Source organism: Ochotona curzoniae, unplaced genomic scaffold (genome assembly GCF_017591425.1).
Source record: "Ochotona curzoniae isolate NIBS_2020 unplaced genomic scaffold, NIBS_Ocur_1.0 contig_2688, whole genome shotgun sequence".
Taxonomy (NCBI): Eukaryota; Metazoa; Chordata; class Mammalia; order Lagomorpha; family Ochotonidae; genus Ochotona; species Ochotona curzoniae.
The window spans coordinates 16,401,239-16,428,264 of NW_024465553.1; the positions used below are offsets into that span (position 1 = coordinate 16,401,239).

General features: G+C 45.8%; 1 protein-coding gene across 2 annotated transcripts in view; it reads right to left on the reverse strand.

Annotated features, from left to right (window-relative positions):
- TTLL5 (tubulin tyrosine ligase like 5) overlaps nucleotides 1–27,026 on the reverse strand; it is a 213,114-nt gene that overhangs the window by 77,978 nt on the left and 108,110 nt on the right. For both annotated transcript variants that reach the window (XM_040975261.1, XM_040975259.1), the window contains one exon: nucleotides 17,616–17,770. In XM_040975261.1, the coding sequence (XP_040831195.1) occupies nucleotides 17,616–17,770 (155 nt within the window). The remainder of the gene's footprint in view (nucleotides 1–17,615; nucleotides 17,771–27,026) is intronic.

The window sequence follows — 27,026 nt, forward strand, 5'->3', positions numbered from 1 at the left end:
CTCAGTCCTGGCCACTGAGAGTTGTTTGGAAATGAACTAGTGGGTGGAAGATTTCTTTTGTCTTTCTTTCAAATTAATAAAAAATACTTGTACATGTACACTAAGATACACCCACAAGGTACTCCTTGTAGATATCTCAAATTAGATCCATCTTGTTGCTCCTTAATAGAATGGGAAAATATATTACTTCATACCTGGGAAATCTACACAGTGGCTATATTACTTAATTAAGTTTATACGAACAGACTGAAAAAATAGAAACATACAGTGGACTTCTGAAAAGTTTACAAAAAATGCAAATTATGAAAATAGAATGAATACAGTTATTTTATTTATTTGTACCAAAATAAGTTTATGGTTTTTTTTAAAGATTTATTTATTTATCTAGAAGGCAGGCGAGAGAAAGGGAGAGAGGAAGAGGGGGGAGAGAGAGCAAGAGAGAGAGAGATGTCATTCTTTGGTTCCAAATGGCTGGAATGGCCAGAGCTGAACCAATCTAAAGTTCTTCCTCATTTCCCAACCAATCTGAAGTTCTTCTTCATTTCCCAAGGGACATAGGGGCTCAAGAACTTGGGTCATCCTTTGCTGCTTTCCCAGGGGCATTAGCAGGGAGCTGGATTAGAAGTGGAGTAAGTGGGACAAATATAGGATGCTAGTATTGTGGGTGGAAGCTTTACTTGCTATGATAAAGCAGAGGCCCTAACACTTATGTTTTAATTCAGTTTTCCACGAACTGTGCAAGGCCTCCTCATAATAGAAAGGAAAAAGTCACAGAAAAGACATGGAAAAATATACAAATCAAACACTTAACTCTATCTACCTGTGAGAAGACTTCATGTCCTCATGTTCTATATATTATTTCTTAGGTTATTATATAACATGGCTGTGTGTGTGCAAAACTTGCTCATCTAAGGCTTAAAAGTATGAACACAAATATTTCAGTCTGTAGAAAACAAGAAAACATAAATACATACAAAAATCATTTCCACCCAATCTTGTGTGAAGTGTCCTGACTTAGAAGAAACCTGAAACTTAGAATATTTCTTAACTCACAATAGGAACTAAATGCCAGACCTATGGAAGCACACAGCATGTAAGGTATAAAGGGAGGGGTTCAGCATGGTGGCACAGCAGCTGATTTAATCCCCTGCCCTGTGCCACCAGCATCCTATTTGGGTGCTGTTCACGTCCTGGCTACTCTACTCTCAGTTCAGCTCTCTTCTTGATGTCTGGAAAGGCAGCAGAGGATGGCCCAAGTCCTCAGGCCCCCATACCAACATGGGATACCCAGAAGCAGCTCCTGGTTGCTGGCTTCAGTAGGTGAAACTATCTAGGGAGTAAACCAATGAATGGAAGCGGTCTCTTTCTTTCTGCCTCTCTCTCTCAGTCTTTGACTTTCAAATAAATAAATATTTTAAAAAGGAAATACAAAAGCAAACAGCAGAAGAAACAGCTAAAAGAAAACTGCATACAGGCATCTATGGGGCATGGACATTAAGATGGACAGTGCTGGGGAGAGAAGAGGCAGGGAATTCTCACCTTCACATGTTCTATAGAACTACTTTTTATTTCTCAAGATATATTTATTCATTTGAAAGGCACAGTAACAGAGGGAAAGGAGAGACAGAGAAAGAGATGTAACATCTGCTGGTTCACTTCTCAAATACCCAAACAGCTAGCAACGAGCCAGGTCAGGCTGAGGCCAGGAGCCCAGAACTCCATCCTAGTCTCCCATGTGGGTGGCAGGAAACTAAGCCTTGGATCATCATGTACCGTCCATCTATAAGGTCACCACTACCAGAAAGTTGTTGCAGATGGTCAGTATGGACAACTGCCACATCCAAGGGGCACTACCCTTCTGGCCAACTTGGCCAAAATCATCTTGAACACCATCCCCAAGATCCCTTGCTATTTGCCCTGTGACCTCAGCAGAGTTCATGGTCATGCGGTCTGCGTCTCAGAAACTCAACAACTATTACGTTACATATCCATTACTCATAGGACAGCCTCTTGTGTCCTCTGCTTAGAGCCATCACATAAGTACAGAAAATAGAGTGAAAACAAAACAAAACCACACACACACACACACACACACACCCCAGAATAACCGTATGATCCAGTAATTCCACTTTCAATATATACCTAACAAATTGAAAGCAGGGTTACAAAAATACATTTGCATGTACATGTAAATGTGAAGAGTAGCATCATAAATGCAACCCTAATGTCTACAGACAGATGAAAAAGTAAAAATGTAGTGAATCCAGGTAATAGAATATCACTCAGCTCTGAAAAGCAAGGAAATTCTTAGGGCTGGCACTGTGGCGCGGAGGGTTAAGCTGATACCTATAAGGCTTATATGCTATACAGATGCCAGTTCAAACCCTGGCTACTTCACTTCCGATGTAGCTCCTTGTTAATGTGTCTGAGAAAGCAACAGAGGACGGCTGAAGTACAAGGACCCCTATACTCATATGGGAGACCCAGATGATGCCCCTAGCTTCTGGTTTCAGCCAGGCTGTTGTGGCCATTTGGGGGGTGTCACATTTTAATAATAATAATAATAAAATGAACTAGAGAGTGAGAGTGAGAACCTATCTTCTCTCTGTTGATTCACTCCTCAAATGTCTAAAGCATCCTGGCTTGGCCAGGCTGAAGTCAGGAGCTAAGAACTCAACTTGTGCTTCCCACACACATGGGTGGCAGGAAGCCAATTAGTTGAGTCATCCTTGTTGCCTCCCAGGATGAGCATTCACAAGAAGCTGGGAATGAGTAGGGACAAGACTCGAACCCAGGCACTGCAGTGTGGGATCCAGCCATATTAGCTCTCGACCCAGACATCAGCCCAGTCTTAATTACTAACATGTAAAACAAGGCATGAACACATGATGTGGAAATATTCTATAATAACTCCCGTTTACCAACTATCTGCCTCATGGCACTGAATCTCAGAAAGTGCTTTTCTTATGCCACCTAACTTTCTAATAATTTATTTATTTTTATTGGAAAGGCAGATCAGATTTATAGAGCGAAGTAGACAGGAAGATCTTCCGTCTGCTGGCTTACTCCCCAAGTGGGGGCAATGGCCAGAGCTGACCTGATCCAAAGCCAGGAGCCAGGAGCTTCTTTCAGGTCTCCCATGTGGGTGGTAGGGTCCCAAGGCTTTGGGTCATCCTCCCCTGCTTTCTCTGGTGCATCAGCAGAGAGCTAGATGGGAAGTGGAGCATTCAGGACACGAACCAGTGCCCCTTTGGGATCCTGGTACTTACAGGGTGAAGATTTAGTCATTGAGCCATTGTGCTGGGCCTGCCGGTTAACTTTTGCTTGCTCCTTAGAACATCCCCAGGAAGTAGGTGCTGTGTCCCCATTTCAGAAATGAGAATGTGAGGTGCAAAGACCTTACTATAGGTGAAATAGCTAGTGAAGGGTTAAGGCAGGAGGAGCCTGACAGAGGTGCCTCTCAAATACTGCTCTCCAAAACTGGACCACAGCACTGGCCTCTACGACCTCGGGGACCTCAGGATGATGGCAGATGAGAATACTGAACATGGCGCGGCATACTTGAACTACCTTTAACCCCAGCAGAAGGTACTTTCAGGTGACAGGGACTAGGTGGAAATCCTGAAATGGGGATGAGCATGTCTGGATGAGAAGTCAGGACATTTGGAAAGAAAATGTAAGATGCAACAATGTGGAAGATGGTGGCTAGAGGGACAGCCTGGTCCAATAGAAGGATAGGAAGGGAACAGCAGGAACGTAGGCTGCGTGAGCCATGCTGAAGATAAGAGTGGGGCTTGGCTGAGGGAGGCCAGTGAGGAGGGAGTGGCCACCTGGGGAGCACTGCTGAGAGAGAGGAGGGGGTTAAGAGGGAGAGCGCAGCAGGGGGCCTGCCAGAAGAGGAGGAGGAGGAGACTCAGAAAACAGGAGACCCCACAGGTCTGGAAGGAGGGGCTGGCAAACTCAGAGAGAAGTGATGACAGCAAGGGCCTGGAATGGACCACTGAGTGCTTTCAACTTGTGCCAGCTAGCTGAGTAACCTGAAACTCACTGCTGACCTGCCTGGGCTCTGGCAGGGGGCAGTCTGCGTGTGTCTGTGTGTGTCCGTGTGCTTCGGTGGCCATAGCATGCTCAGAATGGTCAGAGCTGGGTATGTGGGCTCGTGGACAGCCCTGCATGGCTTACAAAGTGTATGTGTATGTCCTTATGGGACACCACTGGCACCTCATCTGGTTTCCACAGGGCAACCTTAGGCAACTGAGTCAATAGGACCCCAGGGAGTAGCCTGATCCTGGGTTTTTTGTGTGGAAATGCATCACAGCCCTTGTCTGCAAAAGGCTAACATGTCACACAGAGAAATGACAAAGAGACAGTGAGTTATTCCTGGGCGCACACACACCTCTGAAAAGAGTGGCATTCAGGGGGTGGAATAAGTTTGGGGGCAGCCAGGAAAGGTTCGAAGTGACTGTGGCCTGGCAAAGAAGAGAGGACTGAAATAAACACACAAGCAAGAAAGCAGGCCCAGCACAGAGCGTGGACTCTTGAGTGTTCTCTGCCTAGCCAGGCCCCTTGCTGGCACAGCAGAAGCAAGTGCAAACCATCAAACAAGCATTTACTGCCGACATTTAGCCAAGTGCTAAGGAGCCAATGGAAACAAGACATGTACCCCAAGACCAGCAATACTGGGGCTCCTGCTGTGGATGAGGGTGGGGGTGTCATGATCTGGAAAAAGGGGAAGTCTTATTCTCAAGAGGGATACCCCCTGTAGCAGAGAAACCCAGGACTCCCAGCTCTTCAAACCTACGTGCCCAAAATAGAAAAGGAGGAACGTGACCTCTGCTTTGATCAGAAAGGATAGGCTGGAAGGAAAAGTGGGTGAGCTGGAGTGGCTGACTCCCCATAAAGAGAGAAAGCCAGGAGTGCTGAGTGTCGCCCCTTACTCCACCATTCTATAGCTGCCCTCCCAACATCTGAGCTCCATTGTGTAGACTGTGCACATACAGCAAGGAATAAACGTGATCCGAGAACACAGGGAGAGTCGGTAAAGTGCTGAACCAGCATACCTGACAGCTGCTAAAACAAAACTTCAAAGATCTGGCTTCTTTGAAAAGCCATCAGGTGGGACCCCACCCACTCTCCTTGCTAGCCGCAGCTTCCCCAGGCACTTCTGCCCGCCACCACTGCTGCTGCCACTTCCGCATGTTTGGCTTCATTCCCCAGCTTAGAGTCTGCACAAACCAGGCAGGTGGGGGGTGGGTGAGGGCAGGGAGGGAATTGCTGGTGTTTTGTAAGACCTTCCTTAATATCTAGCCCTGGCCACCTCAGAAAAGAAAATGGATGATGATGGGGTCCATATGTAAAAGAAACACACACACATACACACATACTGCCACCCCTGCAAAAACCTCTTTCCTCCCAGTGGGGCCAGTTCTGATTGTGAGCAAGTCTTTTCCGACTTGCAAGGCACAGATGTCATTCCTAGCTCCAACATTAGCTCAAGAACAGAACCTGTGGCCAGTTTCTAGCTCTACACCAAACTGGCCCAGTGTCTGCAGAGGATCCACAGCAGACAGTGAAGAGGTCAGCTTAGAAACCCACGCCCTGATGGCTTTTCATCATATGGCTTCTTTTTAAGATTTATTATTATTTTTTTATTGCAAAGTCAAATATATAGAGAGGAGGAGAGACAGAGAGGAAGATCTTCCATCTAATGATTCACTCCCCAAGTGACCGCAATGGCTGGTACTGCACCAGTCTCAAGCCAGGAACCAGGAACTTCCTCCAGGTCTCCCACACGGATGCAGTGTCCCACGGCTATTTTCTCAGGCCACAAGCAGGGAGTTGGATGGGAAGTGGAGCTGCAGGGATTAGAACTGGTATCCATATGGGATCCCGGCATGTCCAAGGTAAGGACTTTAGCCGCTAGGCCACCACGCCGGGCCCCAAGTTTGGGTCTTTCACACAGCCTCTGGGTCGACCACCTAGTCTGTAGCTGCCCAGTATGGTGGCCGTGAGCCACATGTGGCTTCAGGGCTTGTGGCTAGTGTGGGAGACTGAATTCTTCATTTTATTCGGCTTTAATGAATTTAAATGCAAATACCCACATGTGACCTCTGGTACTTCTTTTGCTCATCAGGGGCCTTGGGATGCCATTTGCCAAACCTTCACTGAGCTCTGTGTGGGACACTTTAAGGATATAAGGATGTGGAAGACTGGTCTCTGCCCCTAAGACCAGTAGTTGATGATATGTGCACATACAACTGTAACACATAAAAAGGTATACTGAGTGCCATGGCAGAGGAAAGGAATGGACAATAGACATTGGAGTGGGGTGGGTGTCGGGGTGCTGTGTTTCTCTCCCCTATCAGTATTGAGGTACAAGGATGCCAGGAAGTCTAACCAACAAAGAACAGCGAGGCGAGAGAACCCAGCACAGCAAAGCTGGCCACCACAGAAACATACTCAGAAAGTGATACCTCGGAGGGAAGGCAGCGCAGCTCTGCTCTGGGCTGCCAACTCCACTGCTTTCCAGGAGTGGTTCTGAGCACCCATGCTGGGCAGGCAGGGTAGGCAGAGGGCTAGAGATGAGGGGCGTTGGAAACTCCACAAGAAAAGCACTAGGCTCAAAGGACTTGGGAAATATGAATGTGAGAGACAAAGGAGTGGGCGTAGGTGCAGGGATGGAGAGGAGAAAGAGCGGACCCAGGGCATTTTTCCTTTAGTGTTCAGCTCATAGTGAAAGAAAGGGCTATGAAAAAGCTTTCATTCTCTGGCAATCCAAATGGCACGCTTGGCCACAGCTTCCTTTAAACATATCTTTAAGAAGCCTCAGTCCAGCAGCGTGTATAGATGAGAAATTCTAATCAGACATACCTGAGGCCTAGGGTGAGGCCAAGAAAGGGCTTGGTCGAGCCAAACCCATGGGAGAACAGGATATCCATTACTCATTCCCTAGTGAATTATGGTTTTCTATTATTATTGCATGCCTACTGTTTACAAGACACTAGGATATCGCCATACGGAGGAGAGTTCACACCTTAATGCAAGAGTAACTAACAGGTAAGTGTTCTAGAATGGTAAATTTGAGAATGTGGTCATGGAGAAAGATAACAGACTTTTAAAATTAACTTTTGTTACAAAATGTTGACTCTTTTTACTTAGCAATTCTTTTACTGCTTTTAGTTTAAAACTAAAAATATATTTATGGTATACAACACTGCTGAATGGCTGAACTGAGATACTTAACTAAAATTCTAAGTCACTGCTGTTTTGTTTATTTTTAAATTTTGATGAGAACAATTAAAATCTACTTCCAGAGATTTTTCAAAGACATAGTACGTTATTATTAACTACAGTCAGCATGTTGTATAACATGGGCTTAATTTGGATCCCTGAGTTATCTGGGAACAAACGTGTGAGAAAGAACAAAGCCGGGAAGGGTAGACTGAGGCCAGACACAGGTGCTCACCTTGGACTTCAGGCCAATGGTATTTTTTTGTTTGCTTTTCTCTATGGCTTTTCAGACTGGGGCATATTAGAAGGTCTCTTTATTGAAACCTGTTGTTGTACTTATTAAAGCTCACCTAATGTTGAGACAGAACACATTCAGAATAATAAAACAGAAAAGACTTAGTCTCAAGAAGAAGCCTGATTGTATCACATTCCCAAGCTATATTTCCTAATTTATCCCTATCAGTAAGGAAGCTTAACATTTTGCTGATTTTCATTCCTGTAATTTCTCATTTAGCTGTAAGCCTGGAGGAAATTAGGGTGTATGATTAATGATGTGGCCTAAATCCGCAATACCAAATTCTAGGTTTGATTAAGTTATAAAAATGAAAGCACAAATCAGTTTTGATTTCAGCATCTATCGCTTGCCACTCAGCATTTTAATGATCACATTGTCTCTAGCTCAACTGCTCCCAACCCACTGTCCCCTAAAGATCCCTCAAACTCCCTATCTATATTACACATTCTCCTCTCCTTTCTGCACCTGCCTGCAGCCCGCTCACCACCTAAGACTGCATCACGTGCACTTGATTCTCCTACACAGCTTCATTATTCCTCCAGGGCTTCATGCAGTGTCTCCTTGGGGAATACACTTCTCCCAGCCTGGCAGCCCCCGCCAGCGCTCACTTGGCACTGCAAAGGCCAAAACCTCAAGCAGCGCAATGGACAGTGCTCCCTAGACTGCTCTGGTGACCTGCCACCACTGCCTTTGATCCTCTCACAAAACTGAGGGCCAGGCACCAAGTAACATGCCACTACCTCCTCACGGCTCAATGTCAGCCTCTGGCGCCGGCTCACACCTTTGCCTTTCCCACAAGGCTTTCGCCAGCTTCTCCAGCCGAGTGTGAGCCTCCTATTCAACAGGAAGCAACATCTCCAATAACAATGTACCCAACTGCCAGTGCCCCTCTGGAGGACAGGGACCCTTCAGGGCCCAGCCCAGCACTGTGCCTTCAGGGGAATATTCAGTAACTGCAGGTTCTTTCTTTTGGAATGAGGGTGGGGGGGGCAGAGACAGGGAATTAGAAAATGGAATTAGGAGGTAAAGCAACTTAAGTTCACAAGAATTTGCCATCCAGGCATAGTTTATAAAAAACGCATTTTTCTGGGACTGAGACACTTCCTTGCATTTGTGAGCACTACTTACAGGCAGGATGCGTCACTGAGTCCTCCTTGGTGAGCAACTCTGCTCCAGAAGCCCATGATTTGACTGTCCCAAGCCTTGAAGTACAGCCTGTTTAATTAAGCTCTTTTATGGTCTCCTAACCTGCTATTCCAGAGTGCCTATCTTTCCTCACCTAAGTCCTTCTACACTGTAGTCACATCTTTGAGCTGCACTCATATTGTAGTCTCATCAGAGAAAATAGTACAACTTTGTTTTTTTTAAACCAGCCAGCCAAAGTACCAGCTTTGTGGGTTAAGCAGCCACCTATGATATCAGTGCCCCAGGAGTTCAAGTCCCAGCTGCGCCTGGGAGGACAGCTCAGAGTGGCTCAAGCACATGGGCACTGTCACCCACATGGGAGACCTGGATGGAGTGAGCCAGTAAACAGAAGATCTCTCTCTCTAACACTTGCAAAGCAAACAAACAAGAAATCTTAAAAATGAAAATAAAAACCAGGTCAAATGTAGCACTAACTATTGGCTCTGAAGGCACATGAATACAAGTTTTATCCTGGTAATTCATGAAGACCAAGAATTGTCCCTTTACTGCCTCTGCAGCATCAGAACAGTGCCATTAGGACTGTGGTTCTGGTGTGATTTACAATGAACACCTGGGCCTCTATATTGTCACAGTTGAATCCATGAGCTCTCATCCACTGCTGGTCTCCCTTACTGGCCTTGATCCCATCTCCCAAAGAAGGCTGGCTACTTCACACTCATTTTTAAGCTTTTCTTTTTTTATGTCTTCATTCCCTCATCCGGGAAAAGGAGAGGGGACATAAGAGGCAGAGACCACGAGAATGCATACACTACCACCGCTGGTTCATTTTCTAAGTGACTGCAATGGCTTTGGGGCTGAAGCTGGGAGTTCAACCCAGGTCTCCTATGTGGGCAGCAGGGATGCCACTCCTTGAAGCACCACTGCTTCGTCTCAGAGTGCATATGAGCAGGCAGCTGGAGTCAGGAGCAGAGCTGGGAATCAGATCCAGGGACTCAAGTCTGGGATGTGTGTGTGTGAGAGAGAGATGGCTGCTAGTCCAAGCATCACGCCTGGCTCTGAAATGACCTTTCAGGTTGCCCTTCCCTTTGTTCTCTTTCAAAAACTTAACATATGGACACTTACTTTGCCATAAAAATGCGAGTCTCAGCATTGTGATCAGGTACTACTGTTTTCCCAGATGTTCAGCTCCAGGACTGCCGGACACTGCACAAGAATGATGTCACCAAACTAGGTACTGAACTCACTGGTGCAGAAAATATTGTCACTTGGTTAGCAACAATATGAGAGCTCCTTGGCAGAAGGATGGACAGGAGGGCAGGAACAGATCCTAAGCCAATAACAGGCTTTGAAAACTAATCATTAATGTTCCTTCACTGGAATCAGAAAGACAGACAGTACCTGTTCACCACTGGGATTCTTTCCAAGACCTTTCAAGGCTCGTGAAAGCCAGATCACTTGAAGCGATGGAGGCTGACAGAAAAGTCATGTGAAGGGGAATTAAAAAGAATGATGAATAAAGCCAACTCTGACATAGTTCCTTGATTCTAGAAATGGAGGCTCATCAGCTTGCACATGGAGCTGTCACTCAGGCCTCTGAAGACCAAAATAATCATTAACATTGGATCAATATGAAATGACCAAGGTGGGTCTTACACTGTGGCGCAGTTGGCTAAGCTGCCAACTTCAAACATGGCATCCTGTATCAGAGTGCTGGGGGGCTCTGACAGCTTTGCTTCCAAGCCAGCATCCTGTGAATGAGCCTGGGAGAACAGCAGAGGATGGCTCATGCAGGTGGGCCCACACAATTTGCATGGGAATTCTAGACAGAATTCTGGGTTCCTTCCATTGGCCTGGCCTATCCCAGCCATGGGCACGGTGGTCATCTGGGGAGTAAACCAGCAGACAGAAGATTTTCTTTCTCTCTCTGCTTTTCAAATAAACAAATATATTTTTTAAAAATTACAAAGTAAAGAGTGATGTAAGAGCCTCTCACAGTGAATCTGTGTGTGTTATGCCTAAGCTAGGGGAGGTAAGCTAAACTGGAAAAGCTGACACTAGCTAACAATAGAGCTCTGGGCATTTTATTTTGACCTGAATATCACAAAGATCCAATTCGTTCATGCCTGTTAGCAAACTCCAAGTAGGTTCCCAAGCCTTCTGGGGCTGGGTCCTGGAATGATGGCTGGCAAGCAGAAGCCAATCGCTCTGGCTTCGGTGCTAACAAGGATGGCACCTGGATTTCCTGGGGAATGAGGAACTACAGTGTCTGTCCCAGGGTCTGAACCTACGGGGGGTACAAACCTTGAGACCACGTGGCTGGCAGAATGAGCAAGTTGAAGACTATTCCAGCAGAACAACAGGCCTTTGTTGCTTACAGGCAAGTTGGAGACATTTTCCCGGAAGGAGTGGAAAGGAGTTAAGACCCAGAAGGAGGAAGGTGAAGTGAAATTTATTTTGTGGGAAAGGAGGAAGGAGAATAAGGAATGAAATATCGCTTTCACAGAACTCTGAACATGAAGGGTTTTTTTTAGCAGCCCCTCCCCCTCCACAGTGGTTTCTTTCTTGTGATTGTGCTCTTTGGCTAGAGAGACGTTGTTTATATAACAGGATAAAGCACAAAATTATAAGCTCCAAACTCCTCCAGAGAAAAGCTCTCCTAAAGCTCGACCCCCAGGATGGATGGAAACTCTGAATGTTTACTGCCTGGGACACTGAGCTGCAATGGAAATTTCAACATCCAGAAGACAGCCGGGGCAGGGCCTGATGAGGGCCAAGAAGTCACTCTTCAACCAAGGGTCCCACACAGAGAGGAAGAAGTCTCTTGCTGCAACTGGTCTGCTACTTGCCATCCTCATGGGAAGGCATCAGCATGAGGCTGATGGCCGCTTCCACCTGTGCGGAGGGAACTGCATGGCCTTAGCTGGACTGTGTCCTAAGCAAGTCCAAACTCAGCTTGCTGTTTGTTTCTGGAAAGGAGCTGAGACTTAACCAAGGACTTGCACCAAACTCAGACACTATGCTGACTACACACACACACACACACACACACACACACACACACACACACACACACAGCCCTTCTTTCTCAGAACAAGAAGTGGGAACTTCTTTCAAAGATGAACAAATTGTGGCTCAGTGTATCCAGGTAAGTAATTTGCCCAAGGTAGCAGACTTAGGCGGGATGCTGTTCTGTGTGGCTCTAAAGTTCATCACACTGGGCTGCCTTCTGAGTGAGCATGGCAGTTAACACGTCTTTAAAGAGAGAAGAACATGTAAAGGACTTGGTCTGGAAAGATGACCTGCACCAAGGCAGAGGACGGATGCAAAACTGTGCCACTTTGGTCATGGAATAATTTTTGTGGGACTATGGGGACTTTGTTTTAAATCCATGGATTCTCTCTCTCTCTCTCTCTGTACACACACACACACACACACACACACACACACACACACACACACAAAGTCAAAGTTTAAAACACCACCAAATTTTATATTTGCCATCTTAACCATTTTTATACATCCAGTTCAGGAGTGTTAAGTACATTCACATTGTTCTGTAGCAGATCTCTAGAAGATTTTCATCTTGCAAAACTAAAACTCTATACCCATTAAACATTCACTCCCCTCTCCCCTACCCACCAGCCCTTGGCAGCCACTTTTTGGCTTTCTGTTTTTGTGGTTCGGACTATACTAGGCATCTCACACATGTGTGCTCACACATCATCTGTCCTTTTGTAACAGGTCTACTTAGAATAACCTCCTTGTGGTCCATCAGGCTGCAGACCAGCAGGCGACAGGACTGCACCCCCGCATACTACTCAGACTCTTTCTCCTCTAGTCCCTTGTGCTGTATGGTTTAGATCTGTTATATGCCACTCACAACTGCTCCTGAATCATCTCCTGGGTAGATGGCTCCCTCTCTTCGTTAGATGGTAACCAAACGCCATGTTTTTAAAGTTCCTTGAGACCTTACCCAGCATTCAACAGCCAGCACAAGGCTAAGGGCATGGAGGATCCCAGCCAGACAGAAAAATCGACAAGGCCAGGGACAATGTTGCCTCCTTCACTACTACCAAATAGTGGTTCACAACATCTCTGACACATACGAAATGTACAGGAAATATTTCTCAAAGAAATGAACAAATTCAGTATTCCTACAGATACGATGAGAGTAAACAGGTGGGAAGTCAGAGACAAGCACCTCCAGCAACAACTGTAAGAAAGAACTCAGGGGGCCCAGCGCCATGGCCTAGCAGCTAAAGTCCTTGCCTTGAATGTGCCAGAATCCCATATGGGCACCAGCTCTAATCCTGGCAGCTCTACTTTCCATCCAGTTCCCTGCTTGTGGCCTAGAAAAGCAAATGAGGATGGCCCAAAGCCTTGGAACACTGCACCCACGTGGAAGACCTGGAAGAGGATCCTGGCTCCTGGCTTCAGATTGGCACAGCATCAGCTGTTGTGATCACTTGGGGAGTGAATCATCAGATAGAAGATCTTCCTCTCTGTCTCTCCTCATCTCTGTATATCTGATTTTGTAATAAAAATACATAAATCTTAGAAAAAAAAAAAGAATTCAAAGAAAGGGAGAAAAGTATTAGCTGTACCAGAGTTAGCACCTCTGGATAACATGCTCCCAAAAGTTCTGCCAAGCAGACTAGCCGACTATTTCTAATCTAATCTATTTCTCATGGTATGAGGGTAGGGATCGGCGTTTGGCATAGTGGTCTCAGGATGCCACCCAAGACATCTCTAGTCAGGGCTGCCCAAGTTCAAGTAGTCCTGGCTCTACTCTCAAGTCCAACTTTCTGCCCATATGCACCCTGGAAAGCAGTGGTGATGACTCAAGTGCCTGGGTCCCCACCCTTCCACCCCCTGAGAGACCCTGGTTTAATTCCAGGCTGTTAATTCTGACCCAGGCCTAATCCCACTTGTTTTGGGCACTGGGCAGTGGGGTTGGGGGGAGAGGAGGTAGCAAAAGAGATTTTTTTTTCTCTAAATAAATAAATAAATAAATAAAACATCTGAAAATAAGAGGGCACAGGAACCTCCTAAGTGGTACAAATTCTCCAGAGTCCCGACTCCTTGGCAGACTGCAAATTTTGCAGACTAGGGGTTGAGAGCTGGTTGGCCCACACTTGCAACATCCTGTCCTTTCACAGAAACTAGGAAGGAACTTGTGGCTGTGCTCTTTTGTCAACTTCCCCCACCTTTAATATCGAGGAACAGACAAATCCCCAGGATGCGTGTGTGAAAAAGCCAGAGATGGATAAAAATAATTCAATGACAAATGCTGGAAAAACACACCGAAGGGCAGAAGCCAGACATTCGTGGGATTCCCTGACAGCTTGATCCACAAGGAAGGGCTGGACTGGAAAAAAACAGGGCCTCAGGTTCCTGCCAAGCTGTCTGAGGCCCTGTCCTTCCCAACTCATTCCAAGCAGCAGCCAAGACTTTACAGTAACCCTTCCAGGTCTCACAAGAAAAATGCACCACGAAGCCACTAACTGCTCCTCACCTACAAAATTCTCCTCTCGGATGTGGTCCAAGTCCACAGCGGGCTGGCAGCAACAGGGAGATGCCCCTGCACATGTGCATAAAGCTTCTGACGACCCTGTATGCGTGAAACATCTAACCTTTCCCATTGGCTGAAGAGAAGCTGGAATACCTCTACAGAGGGAAGCATCAGGTTAGGAAGGGAGGTGGCCAACTCTTGGACCCTGCATACTGGAGTCCCTCGGGTATAGTTCTGAGGCAGCCCGGCTGGGAGACACACCTCAGGCCTCAAAACATGTGACTGCGCTTGGCCCCGGTCACTTTCTCTTCTGGAGAATGGCCTGCAATTAATCTCACTTATTACCTCTGAAAAGTAACAACAGAGGAATGGCTGGCCAAGTCCAACTCCAAAGTGTCTAGGGAACTGCAAGCTCCATGGCCAGGCCTCAGACTGTCTGGGCAAGTCGTGGGCTCTCTGCCTTCCTCTCCCACAACAAAGCCTGGATGGGGACTCCAGACAGACCAAAGGAACCAAGGGATTTGAGGAGCTGGGCTGAGCTCACACTGACCCAATGAGAGACGACAGCCCCGAGGCTACATCTTGGGGTGGTTTCAAAACAGGGGGGAGACAAGGAGTAGGAGGGGGAAGAACAAGGCTGTCTGGGGAAAACTTGTGTGATCCATAAAATTGAGAACAATAGCAACACAATGGGGAAATGAAAAAGAATACCATTTGCAGAATTCTCGTGAGTCACCCATTTTCGTGGCTGCAGCTACCAAGTCCCTGAGTTCTCCAACACGCCGAGATGAGAGCAGGGTCAGCAACAGGATTCTCATTCTCTTTACATCTTCTTCAGTTCCCAGGGCAGCCCACAACTTCAGTGAATTATCAGAGTTTCCCAGCCCTGGAATCCACTGTCACCACTTCAGAAAAGCGAGTAAGAGTCCCTTTGAGTTTACTCAGTGCCCACTTCCAGGGAGATCAAAGTGCTTTCCAGGCAACCTCAAGGCTCTCACAACAGGCTGGTTTATGTGTAAGTATGCTTGCTCAATATGAAGCTTAAATGAATGGCTCAGGGTCACTTAGTGTCAAAACCAATCACAAAACTCGGATCTCACAGCTACAATCCTCATCTCCGTCCAGCTTAGTCACTCTTTCTACAGTAAGAGACAAAATAAATACCCACAAACCAGTGACTGAGCAGGTAGAAATGGAAGTCAGGCTACAGCACTGCTCAGAGTGTCGCTGTGGGTCGGGTGGAGGGCCCCACATTGCAGCCTGGTCTGGAAGGACCTCTGAGAACGTGTGCAGTGCTGCCGCCATGCAACGGCCCCTGGGAACTCTGTGTGGAACTGGACTGTCCAGGCCGAGCCTCTAAGCCCTTCTGGCAACCAGAGGTTACTTGAGGGCAGAAGCAGATTTCTCAAGGCCACTCTGGAATAGAAACAGATCCGAAGCTGGGCCTTGTGCTGGAGAGGAGGATAAATGAGGGCTGCTGGGAGGAACTGCCATCTTCAGGAGGGAAAAGAACAATGTCGAGGGAAAGGCAATGTCATGGGGGGCTGCTCTATGACACTGCTATGGTTCTGATGAGAGCCCTGCAAGGTGCCACGGAAGGGCAGTGTTGAGGACACGGCCTGGCAGGCACAAGGCCACTCTGAACCTGACAGATCTGCCACCTTGGGTCTCGGTACTGCCAGGTGCTGCCAGGAGAAAGCTCTCAGCCTTGCCATATACAACTTCATTAAAAGTTTGTGGGTTGCTTTTTTTTTTTTTCCTTTCCTTTTTCCTCATTCCACCTACAAGCATAAAAAGTGCTAATGGTCTTCTCCAGAATGTGTAGCTCTGACATCTTGTTTACAGTATGGAAAATGCCTGTAGCCTTGTCATACGAGATAATATGGCCAAGACTGCAGTGAAAATGTTTTCCATAGAAACAAGGCCATGATTTGAAAATGAAAATGGAATATTTGGAAACATTTTACACGGAAAATAAAGCTCTGTGGTATAAACAGAGTTTCATTTTTACGACTTATGTTTTAGGAATGCGGTTACTCTGTAGATTATAAATCACCCGAAACAGACGGTTCCCGTGAAGAGAACTGTGTGGAGGGTTTCTGGTCTTGATTCCCTCCTCACGACTGTCTCTTCATTCCTCCATTGAGATGAATTTTTTCACCCTGTCCATAAGGACCCATGGGTATGAGAAACATGGGGCCAGTGCAAGGCACAATATGCTCTCTTTCTGTTACACATGGAGAGCGTGCATGATTTACAGATGAGATCTTTAAGTAATAACCCTTACTTGACAACAGCTAGGTCTTCCTTCCTTGCCTAGATCCTCCACTGTCTCGCCCAAGATCAGGGCAGGCAGTGTCAAAGCAGCAGAGGCAGGATGTATGGGCGCGGGGATCAGGATGTCTCCTCCGGCTTATCGCGCGCGGCTGCTCAGAAGACTCTACTGGAATGTTGTTCTTGAGCAGCTCATGGGACTCAGGGACTGGTGCAAATGAATCCACATTTGATAAATTGGGATTCACTTTTTTAAAAAAAAAAATACGTAGAGGTGCTTAAAATATGGAGACCAGAATTCAGCACAATAGTTTCTTTTTAACTGCTTCTTTTATGGCCAGAACCTATTTGGAGTTTATCCTCTGCCACATCTCTCAATATATACAAGAAATTTCCTTCTCACTTCCCAAATGAACATTACTCCTGGGTCTGACTGAGTCTGATTACATATCCTAGATGGAAACATAAGTACATCCTTCAAAAGCAGAATCCAATACAGGACAAGGTATAAATACCTATTTAAATCTACCCCTCCCCTATAAAAAACCAGAGAGGAGACAAGGCGCAGTAGATGAGAATGCTAACCATAAACAAGGATTCTAATCAACAACTTCGAGCATAAATTCTCATGCCTTCAGTCGACGTGGTTTGCTCAGCAGCTTCAGATATTTCCTTTTCATTTATCTTTATTGACAACTGTCTTACAAAACAAGAGATTAGGGCCCAGTGCAGTGGCCTAGTGGCTAAAGTCCTAGCCTTGAGCACGCCGGAATCCCATATGGGCGCCGGCTCTAATCCCCACAGCCCTGTTTCCCATCCAGCTCCCTGTTTGTGGCCTGGGAAAGCAGTAGAGGATGGCCCAAAGCCTTGCACCCACGTGGGAGACCTGGAAGAGGATCCTGGCTCCTGGCTTCAGATCGTCACAGCACCAGCCATTGTGGTCACTTGGGAAGTGAAGTGAATCATCGGACAGAAGATCTTCCTCTCTGTCTCTCCTCGTCTCTGTATATCTGACTTTGTAATAAAAATAAATAAATCTTTAAAAAAAAAAGAGGTTAGGCCCACAGGACTTGGGTGGGTGCAGAAAGCGCATGTGCCACTCTGAGGACACAGGTCAGCCCTGCATAGCCCACATCAGCGCTGGGGCCCTGCACGTACCTGGTTCCGGGCGGGCTGGAGTGGCTCTCGGGAGTGTGGGGGTCTGGCTGCATGGACCATGTTGGCCCACTGGGGCTGAGGACGGGTCTGAGGGTTGGGGGTGTCGAAGCACTGCTTCTGTTCATGATGCCACTTGCCAAATTCAGGTTTGTTACCTAGAAACGAAGGCAGGGAGATCACCTGAGTTTACAGCACTTTAGAAAAGGACCGGTGCAAACATGTGGGAACAATCAAAGCCAAGTCCAGGAGATGCTGACTCATCTGAGCTGAGGCGGGGGCTGGGACCACGGCGCCCGGAACAGTCGGCTGCTGTGCACACAGAGCAGAGGCCATGGGTGGGTGCCAAGTTAGAAAATGCTTCTCTGCTCCTACGGCAGGCAAGGCACTGCTCTGTGCTAGTCCCGTGAAAAACAAAGGGCTACAAAAACAACAAGGATTTACTGAGTTTCCACTCTGCCAGGCTATGTTGCAAAAAAAAAATTTTTTTTAAAGAGGCAAAGACCTAGCTTTTGTGGTCTTTACTTTCACATTCAAAAGTTCCAGGTGTCCATTAATGTTAGTTATACATAGTTATTATCAAAACTATAAAGAACTCACAGGTTTAGGAAAAAAGGCAGGAGCTGATACGATGGTGTAGCAGTTAAGCTGCTGTGTGCAGGGACACATCACACATCACAGCACCAGTTCAAGTCCTGACCACTCTGCTTCTGATCCAATTCCCTGCTAACATGCCCGGGAAAGCAGAAGACAGTCCAAGTCCTTGGGGCTCTGCTACCCATGTAGGAGACCAGAACAGAATTTCGGATTCCTGACTTCAATCTGGCATTTGCAGTCATTCAGCAAGTGAACCAGCAAAGGGAAGCTTTCTGTCTCTCTCTTTTTCTCCCTCTCTGTTACTCCTACTATACGTTTCAAATATCTTAAAAAATAAAAGATAGACGGTGGAAAAAATGAGCCCTGACCTAAAAAAAAATAATAATACATAGAGAAGACTATGACTAACCAATTAAATATTTACAACTTGTTTTTTCATCTGGTAATAGTAAATAATAAGAAAGTAAAGCAAATTACAAATAAATACAAGCTAAATGGCACTACTTGTGTGCATTGCATTGATGCACAACTATAAAAGATAATCTCCAATGACGGAAGGTGGTGAGAGATTAGAGAAATACTTCTATTACAGGTGTTACTACAAATTGGTGGAATCTTCCTAGAAATTAATTTGGTCATGCATCACTAGAACAGATTCCATCTGTATACTCTGGTGCTACAAATTAGACTCTAGAAAGTATGTGAAAAAGTTTCTATATTTATTAATGGTGTTGACTATTACCACCCCTGCTAATAACCATCAGATCTTATGCTCAGTGTCATGGTCAGTGTAAATAGCACATACACACATTTCTCTGACAGTGGCAAAGTTTGATATGAAGTATTACTACGATCCTCAGGATACAAGGTAGGAAACTGAAGCCTAGGACTGCACTGGTGTCTAGCAGTGAAAGGGAAACTTGGATTTGAACCCTGGGATAGTGGGCTCCAATGTCTATGCCCTTATTCAATACACTATCCTGTGTACAGAGATTAAAGACCAAGCATATTTTTAATATGGAAAAATGGAGACGACTGAATGGCTAACAACACATGAGTATTATTCTACCCATGAGGGACAGTTCTTTCATAAATACTTAATGATAATAGAAAGATGTTGATGTCCCCAGCTAAAAAAAAATCACAGAACAATATTATATAGATAATAGATCCAAATTTGCTTATATCCATACACACACTTCTGCACGGGAACACACTGCTGTAGACTGGAAATGAAAATCCTGAACATAAGTGGCACCTGTGGGATTGGTTTTCTTCACTGAACATGCTGTCTGCATTGTCCAAGCAATCCCAAGCATGTGTGTTAATGCTTCCAGAACAAACACAGCTGTGAGGTGCTGTGCACAGAGTCGGGAGAACTGGGGGACAGCAGAGTGGGTGCCCTGAAGACGCTGAGTGCAGGGTCTCGGGTGTGAGAGATACGCAGGAGTTGTGCCAGCCAGAATGCAGGACACGGAGCGCCCGAGGCAGGTGACATCCTGGAATACGACCCAGGTACTAAATAATTCCAACATTTGCAAATCAGAGAATTTTGGATTTAAAAAAAAAAAAACCTGAACATCCTGGGGTGGGGAAAAAAAGCAAAGTCATTTTTAGCAACACCATAGTGTTTCATTCCTAGTTACAGAACTCAGTAAGTGAAAACAGTTCAGGACTGTGTCTTCACACCAATCATAGGACTCAAAATATTTCTCTTGGAAAGAAAGTTGCTTCCCACAGGTCAGGAGCCATCTCTGGCGCCTGCATTCTGCGTGGGCTGGGGTTTGGGGCACTGGCTGCACCCTCCAGTGTGGACCAGGCCTGAGCAGCAGCCTCCAAGACCAGCACAATTTATCGTTTCTGACCCTCGTCCCTCCTGCTACCACGGGGAGCGAAAAGGCTAACTAAAGACAGGGAAGACAGATTTAGCAAATTTGGGTCATGGTGCCTCTCTGGCCCCTAGTCTTTCTGAAGTGCTTTGTCCTTTGTCCTACACCCTAGAGACCATACAGGTCAGGCTGCAACAATGAATCAGGCTCCCTTGGGGCTGACTCACTCCTGCCGCTTACCAGTCCCTCCTCTTTGCTGCCCTGATCCCCAGCTTTAAACCATCAGACAGGATCATGCGCTTGTAACAGCACTGCTCACTGACAAAGTTCTCCATGATAACTGCTCCTCTGATTACAGCCACAGGCAGCTGTGCCAAAAATCTTCAGGAGGATTAATAATCATTTACAGTGGATTAGAAATAAAATAAACAAAATAGGCACACTTGACCATGTTTAGTATAAATGGTATAGTTAGGAGAGTAGTGGATGGGAAGTAGATTTGGCAAATCTTCTATCTTTCGGCAAGGCTGTCTCTGACATAAACATGATTTACATCCTGACACCTAACATGCATTGAACACTCATTATGTGACATGTACTAAACGTCCTTGCATCACTTGTGCATTACTGCAGATGACCCTCAGCAATGAGATATAACTAAGTTTTTGAAAACAGTATCAGATACAGATCTCAAAATCTTATTTTTTTTTAAAGATTTATTTCTTTTTATTGGAAATTCGAATTTACAGAGAGGAGGAGAGACAGAAAGATCTTCCATTTGCTGGCTCGCTCCCCAAGTGGCCACAGTGGTCGGAGCTGAGCTGATCCGAAGCCAGGAGCTCCTTCTGGGTCTCCATGTGGGTGCAGGGTCCCAAGGCTTTGGACCATTCTTGACTGCTTTCTCAGGCCACAGGCAGGAAGCTGGAAGGGAAATGGAGCAGCCGGGATACAAACCAGTGCCCATACAGGATCCTGGCAGATGCAAGGCAAGGATTTAGCCACTAGGTTATTGTACCGAGTCCTCAAAATTTTATTTGTTAATGATTTATTTATTTTAAAGACAGAGTGATAGAGAAAGAGGGAGCGTAAGGGTAAGACCCTCTCTCCCTAAATGGCCATAACAGCTAGGTCTGGGCCAGGTCAAAGCAGGAGGCAGGAACTCCATCTGGGTCTCCCCCACGGTGGCAGGGCCTTGAGTATTTGGTCATTTAAGGGAAGCTGCTGGGATTAGAGGGCATTTAAATACATGATGCCAGCACTGCAACTGATAGCTTATCCATAACACCAACCCCCAGACCACAATTTGTGAAAACAGTTATGCAGGGATTGATAAAAATGATACCAACTTTTTCTTCTTTCCCTACATTTCATTTTCCACTTGTTATCCTTCATCAGAGAATACCAAAGAAAGTGAGACAAAGAAAAGGATTTACAGTTGTTTCTTGGCAGGTAGAGGAGAAAGTGGCATGAACTTGAAACTAATTTTGATGATGGATTTTGTTTATTAATATAACATCTATTCTTTATTTCACAAATAAGGAAGCTCTGAAGCCACTGTTTAATTCTGACACAAAAGCAAAGCTTCACTGTTATTTTGAGAAATAGTAAAAACGGTACTTCCTAAATAAAACTAAGGAATGAGAAAACTAAAAGAGCCTCAAATTTCTTCCCAATGGATTCCTGCTACCAAATAATGGCTACCTGCCTCCCCCCGCCCCCATTTTAAATGTTCATTCCTGTGGTTTTACCTGTAACTACACATGCCTCAAGCGCCACTCCCAAGCCTCCCCAGCCGTCTTCCTAGGACATACAGTGATAACAACCAATTCACGGCCAACCTGACTGTGGCCTCACAATCTTCTTTGCACAGTTCTGCAAGCCGCCTTCCCTGACCAATCACAACAGTTGTCCCGGAACAGCAATATCCAAAGGAATGCTCTGTGATGGAAAGTGTCTGTGATGTGCCCTGCCCGACACAGAAACCAGCAGCCACGTGTGGGTGTTATATACTTGAAAAGTAGCCTGGAGTAAATGAGGAGCTGGATGTTAAAGTTTATGTAACTGAAATTTTAAAAGCTAGATGCAGCTAATGGTTATCCCTTTGGTTGTCACAGCCCTACAGCGCTGCCCATATCTGGTTGAATTTTACGTGTATGGAAGGCGGTACTAGGCTACATGGATCCAAGCGTCATTTTGACCCTAGAACCACCTGCTCCTGCCTAGTAAATGGAGGCCAAATCCCCCAGCACAACATCAGAACACTATTAACTCTCTAGGCCAGGCAATCAGGGACCAGACCTGCAGGTGCTTTTCCTGACAGGACAGGTGGGACCATCACCATAGCTTACATGCATCTTATAAGCAATGGTGATTAATGTGGAAACACAAGAGACTTTTATAGAAGGCCAGCTTGCAGTATATACAGAGGTAACACAACACACAAAGCTGGTGGTTAGTCATTTTAACGATTTTAGAGGTTATTAAAGTAGAAATTGTAACCACAGGGCCAGCTGGCCTTCTCAGGACCAATCAACAGAGTCTGTGCTACTAAATTTAGGAAGGTCAACTTGCAAACACCTGCCATTAGTCACAGAGGGGTCTGTCTGGGAGTAAGACAGTGGAGAGTTCAAAATCCATTTTAATTAATGGAATGTAAGTCAATTACCAACCTGATCGATAAAAGATACCAATATCTTCCTGTGCAAAAGGCAGTAAATGCATTCAAGACATTCAGAATTCTGTTTGGACCTTCAAAATGTCCCACCACAATTAATTTTATGAAAAGATGACTTTTAGATTCGATTCTAATAACAGTGGTAATAAAATCATATTAACTTGGATGGTGGCTAGATCTAATGAACACTTAAGTTTGTTCCAGGTATTGCTCTAAGCACAGTACATGTGTGATATGTGCATAGTTAACCCATTACATGTTGATGCCTGGTATTCCTGATGCAAGCTCTTTTCACCTTATATTTTTGGTCACTGTAACTTCTGCTACCTGGTACCACCAATGCTTCTTACCACTTCGCTCTGGGGATCAGCAACATTTACCTTTGCGGGGACTTGTTCTAACGCCAGCAGCATCTCAGCCCAGTCCCAGCCACCCAAATATGCATTTAGTGAGATCCACAACTAATGTGCTCATTCTGTGAAGTCGGAGCAACACTTGTTATAAGGGATGGTGGAGAGAGAGAGGAGGGATGATCAAAGAGGAACCCTGCAACACTTTCCCTCCTCTGAGAAGGGAGAGGGAGAGGTATTTCATCAGGGTCTTTAGGTGCCCCCATTTTCTGGTACTGTTCAGAGGCTCTGATGGTCAAAGCAGCAACCAATAAATATGCCAAGGATACAAAACTGGTGAAACTGTTGGGTACAGATGTAAAAATTCCAAGACTACTTGTCTGGCTGCCTTAACAAACGATATTCATTTTTAAAAAATCCAAAAAACATTGCAGCTAAAAACAATTTGTTTGCTAGCCATACTTCCATCGCTGTCTTCCCTCACTGGTTAGCTAAGGAGAGCTGCCCGCGGGAAACAGGGTCATCACGAGACCTACACCGGAGTTTGGGGCCTGCTTGGCAGATGTTTCCCTCACATCTTGTTTTCCTCCTCCACTCCCACTCTTTTGGAGTCACTCATCCAGATGTTTCTCACCCATTCCCTGCCTCATGTCCATTGCCACGGTGACCTCAGTGCATTTTTTCTTCCAGTACCAAAAACACTGTTTATTTTAGAGGAAGCCTTCCGAATAAGGCAGGTGAGCAAATATCTGACTGTGTGGGGTAGGAACGCATCACATGCATTCCATCTAGACAGGTGTTTAAATTACAGCGGGAATAAATACAGGTGATGGATTGAAGAGGGGGTAGGAGAAACATAGGGAGGAGGCCAATTTCCGGGGCCTGGCCTGCCCGAGTGTTACTGCTTGTTACTGCCATTTGCTAAAAGAGGAATTCTGTTGCCAGTGCTATAATTAAAATATGATGGTATTGCCTGGATGGGTCCTATTCTCACCATTTGCCAAGAAGAGGGTCTGGGACAGACCTAACTACAAGCCTGTCACTAGAGACATGTGCTCTAGACAGGCTACAGTCCTGAATGATCAAAAGAAAGCCCAATAAATCATCACTGAACTGCCTAACATAGGCAGGGCCTTGGGTAAAACCCTAAAGTATGTGCCCCCAGACAGAACTGGGGCCTCCATCATCAAGCCATGTGGGCATTTAAAATCCACCAGGAGAGAAAAATGCCTAAATCAAAAGCAATATTCAAGACCTCCAGAACATGGCAGTGCTAAGGAAATTGCAGGATAGCCTCTGACATGGACTCTCAGGAAGAGATGGGAGTCAGGGAAAGACAAAGTAACAATGCAGAGAGAGACAGAGACTCTGAGGAAGGCAGAGTTATTGAATGTGGTGAAAGCTTGAAACAATGTAAGTCATGAAAAGACAGAAAAAGACTTCAGGGAGGCTTTTGAATGCCAGATGAGTAACTGTCAGCAGAGGACAGGTGCTTGCTCAGGCTGCCGATAGAACAGTGCTAGAACAGGGTTGTAGGTAAAGCAAGGCAACTTCGCATTGTTCTCCAGCAAGGATGGCGAGGGGCTCATGTCGGCAGAAGGCAGGATAGACAGATGACTGGCCAAAGACTGGGTTTTTTGGCCTCTTCTCCTTTCTCCCTTAGGCCAGGAGAGGTGCGAGGCCTAAGAGTGAGACCCTGGCTTTGCAATCTAATGAGAAACACTTGTGAGCGCAGGTGTTCACTGATGACGTGCTTTTTGCAGATTGGCTGCTTTTTGTGTGTGTCTTCCCATGCAGTTGGTAAGGCAAGATGGAAGGGAAAGTCATGGGGCTACTGCTGTGCACAGTGGGTAAAGCTGCTGTGTCTACGATGCCAGAATGCTATAGCAGCATTGGTTCAAGTCCTCTGTATGCCATATCTGTTCCAGCTCCCTTACTAATGATCCTAGAAAAATGCAGAAAATGGCCCAAGTGTTTGGGCCCCTGCATGCATGTGAGAGACCTGGATGAAGCTGGCTTCAGCCTAACCCAATCCTGGCCACTGTGGCCATGAAGACCAGCAGATGGACAATGTCCTTCTCTCTCTCTCTCTGGACCACACACTGCCATCCCAGGTCACTGCAGCCAGTATCTGCACACAGGAATTAACAGAAGGCTTTTTCCTGGAAGTGCCTCCCTGGGCATCCTCTTTTAATCTCAAGGTACTGAGTTCTGGATTCTAGCCACAACTGTCTCTAAATCAATGTTTAATTTGCCACAAGCATAGCAAGTTCCAGCCCCACCAAAGAACAAAAAGTCCAAAGTCACATTTAGAGATGGTGAGGTTTTTAGTAGATGTATGGGAAGGCAACAGGAACTACCAAGAAAAAAAATCATAGGCCTCAACTCTCCCAGCATACAGAGCCAGCACTAGTACCTGCCTCTGTGAGTGTGCCTGATTAACCCTAGGCTCAGTTTTGGCCATTGTAGCAAATTGGGGAGTAAACCAGTGTATGGAAGATCTTTGTGTCTCCTCTCCATAAATCTGATTTTCCAATAAAAATAAAAATAAATATTAAAAAAAAAGTTGTAAAAGAAATTCTGGAGTTGTTAATGCCAAGCTTCATGCCATGCTTGACACTGACTGTGTAATAGGTTCAAGTTTACTTGCCTATCTGACCCCACAGACAGCAAGCTCCTTTAAGAGAGGCTGTGTCTTATTGTCCCATTCCCAGCAGGACCAAAGGCACCTATATTCCAGCAGTATCCACAGGGCATGGACTCCAGGACAGCCCCTCCTGCCAGCAGATACTCAAATCAGGGTGCTAATATTCCCTACACAAAATGGTATAACATTTGCATGGACAATTAGGTGACACACATGCACTGTGATCCTTTAAATCATCTCTACATTGCTTACTAGAGCTGAAACTCTCTAAGTAGCTCTTTCTGTTGTATTGTTTACAGGATGGTGACAAGAAAACTTTCTACATATCTTTGACACATTGTTGCTACAGACACGAGTTATTCTCCCAACTAGTTATGATCCATGGTTGGCTGAATCTGCAAATGCAGAACCCACAGAGTGCTAACCACATATAGGACATGCATTAAGTGGACTTCACCCAAACCGGGCCTACTAATCAATTCTGCAGGATTGGACCCTCCTTCCTATAACACACACACGTAGTACCCAGTGGGCAGTTTCACCAGGGAGCAGCAAAATGGCGAATATCACCAGAAGACTAGCAAGGTAGCAAGGCAATTACAAGGTCAAATTACTACTCCCCCCCGCTCCCCCCCCCCCCCCCCCCCCCCCCCCCGTCCACAAAGGAGGGACTATGCGATTGGAGGAGATAAAATGCTCAGTAATCAGAGCTGGGGAAGGTGAGTGTTGCCCTGACTGGTGTCTTGCATGATTTCAAGGGTTACCCTGACTGGGCTGGAAGTCTTGGGTGACACACAGAGCTGTTTCTGGTCTGCATGTCAGTTGCTTCAAACTGCCAAGGCCTGACAAACCACTTGCAACAATTCATTCAGACTAACCTGAGGCTCACTGAGGCTGGCCACAAATTTTAAGTTTCTTCTGTAACAAAATGGAAGTGGGAATCCAACAGCACAGATTTAATTAACCACCATGTAACAGGTGAACAACTGGTGATGGTTTCAGTACAGTTTGTTAGAGCTCAATTTTCTTTATTACAGCCTGATCCATACCAGAAAAGAGAGAGAATTTTTTTCTCAGGCAGACTAGGAATGATTTTCAAAAGATTACAGCATTAATTCAACAAATAGTTACCAGGCACCTACACCGGGCCTGGCATGCTATTGAGCATTGGCTAGAACAAAGGAAAAACTAACCCTTGCCCTCCAGGAGATAACAGACTAGCCAGGGGATCCTGACCGAAATATGTCAAGAATGTGTGAAGCAAAAAAAAAAAATACGGTCACAGATTTGGAGTTTGGACTAGATTATTGACATTAA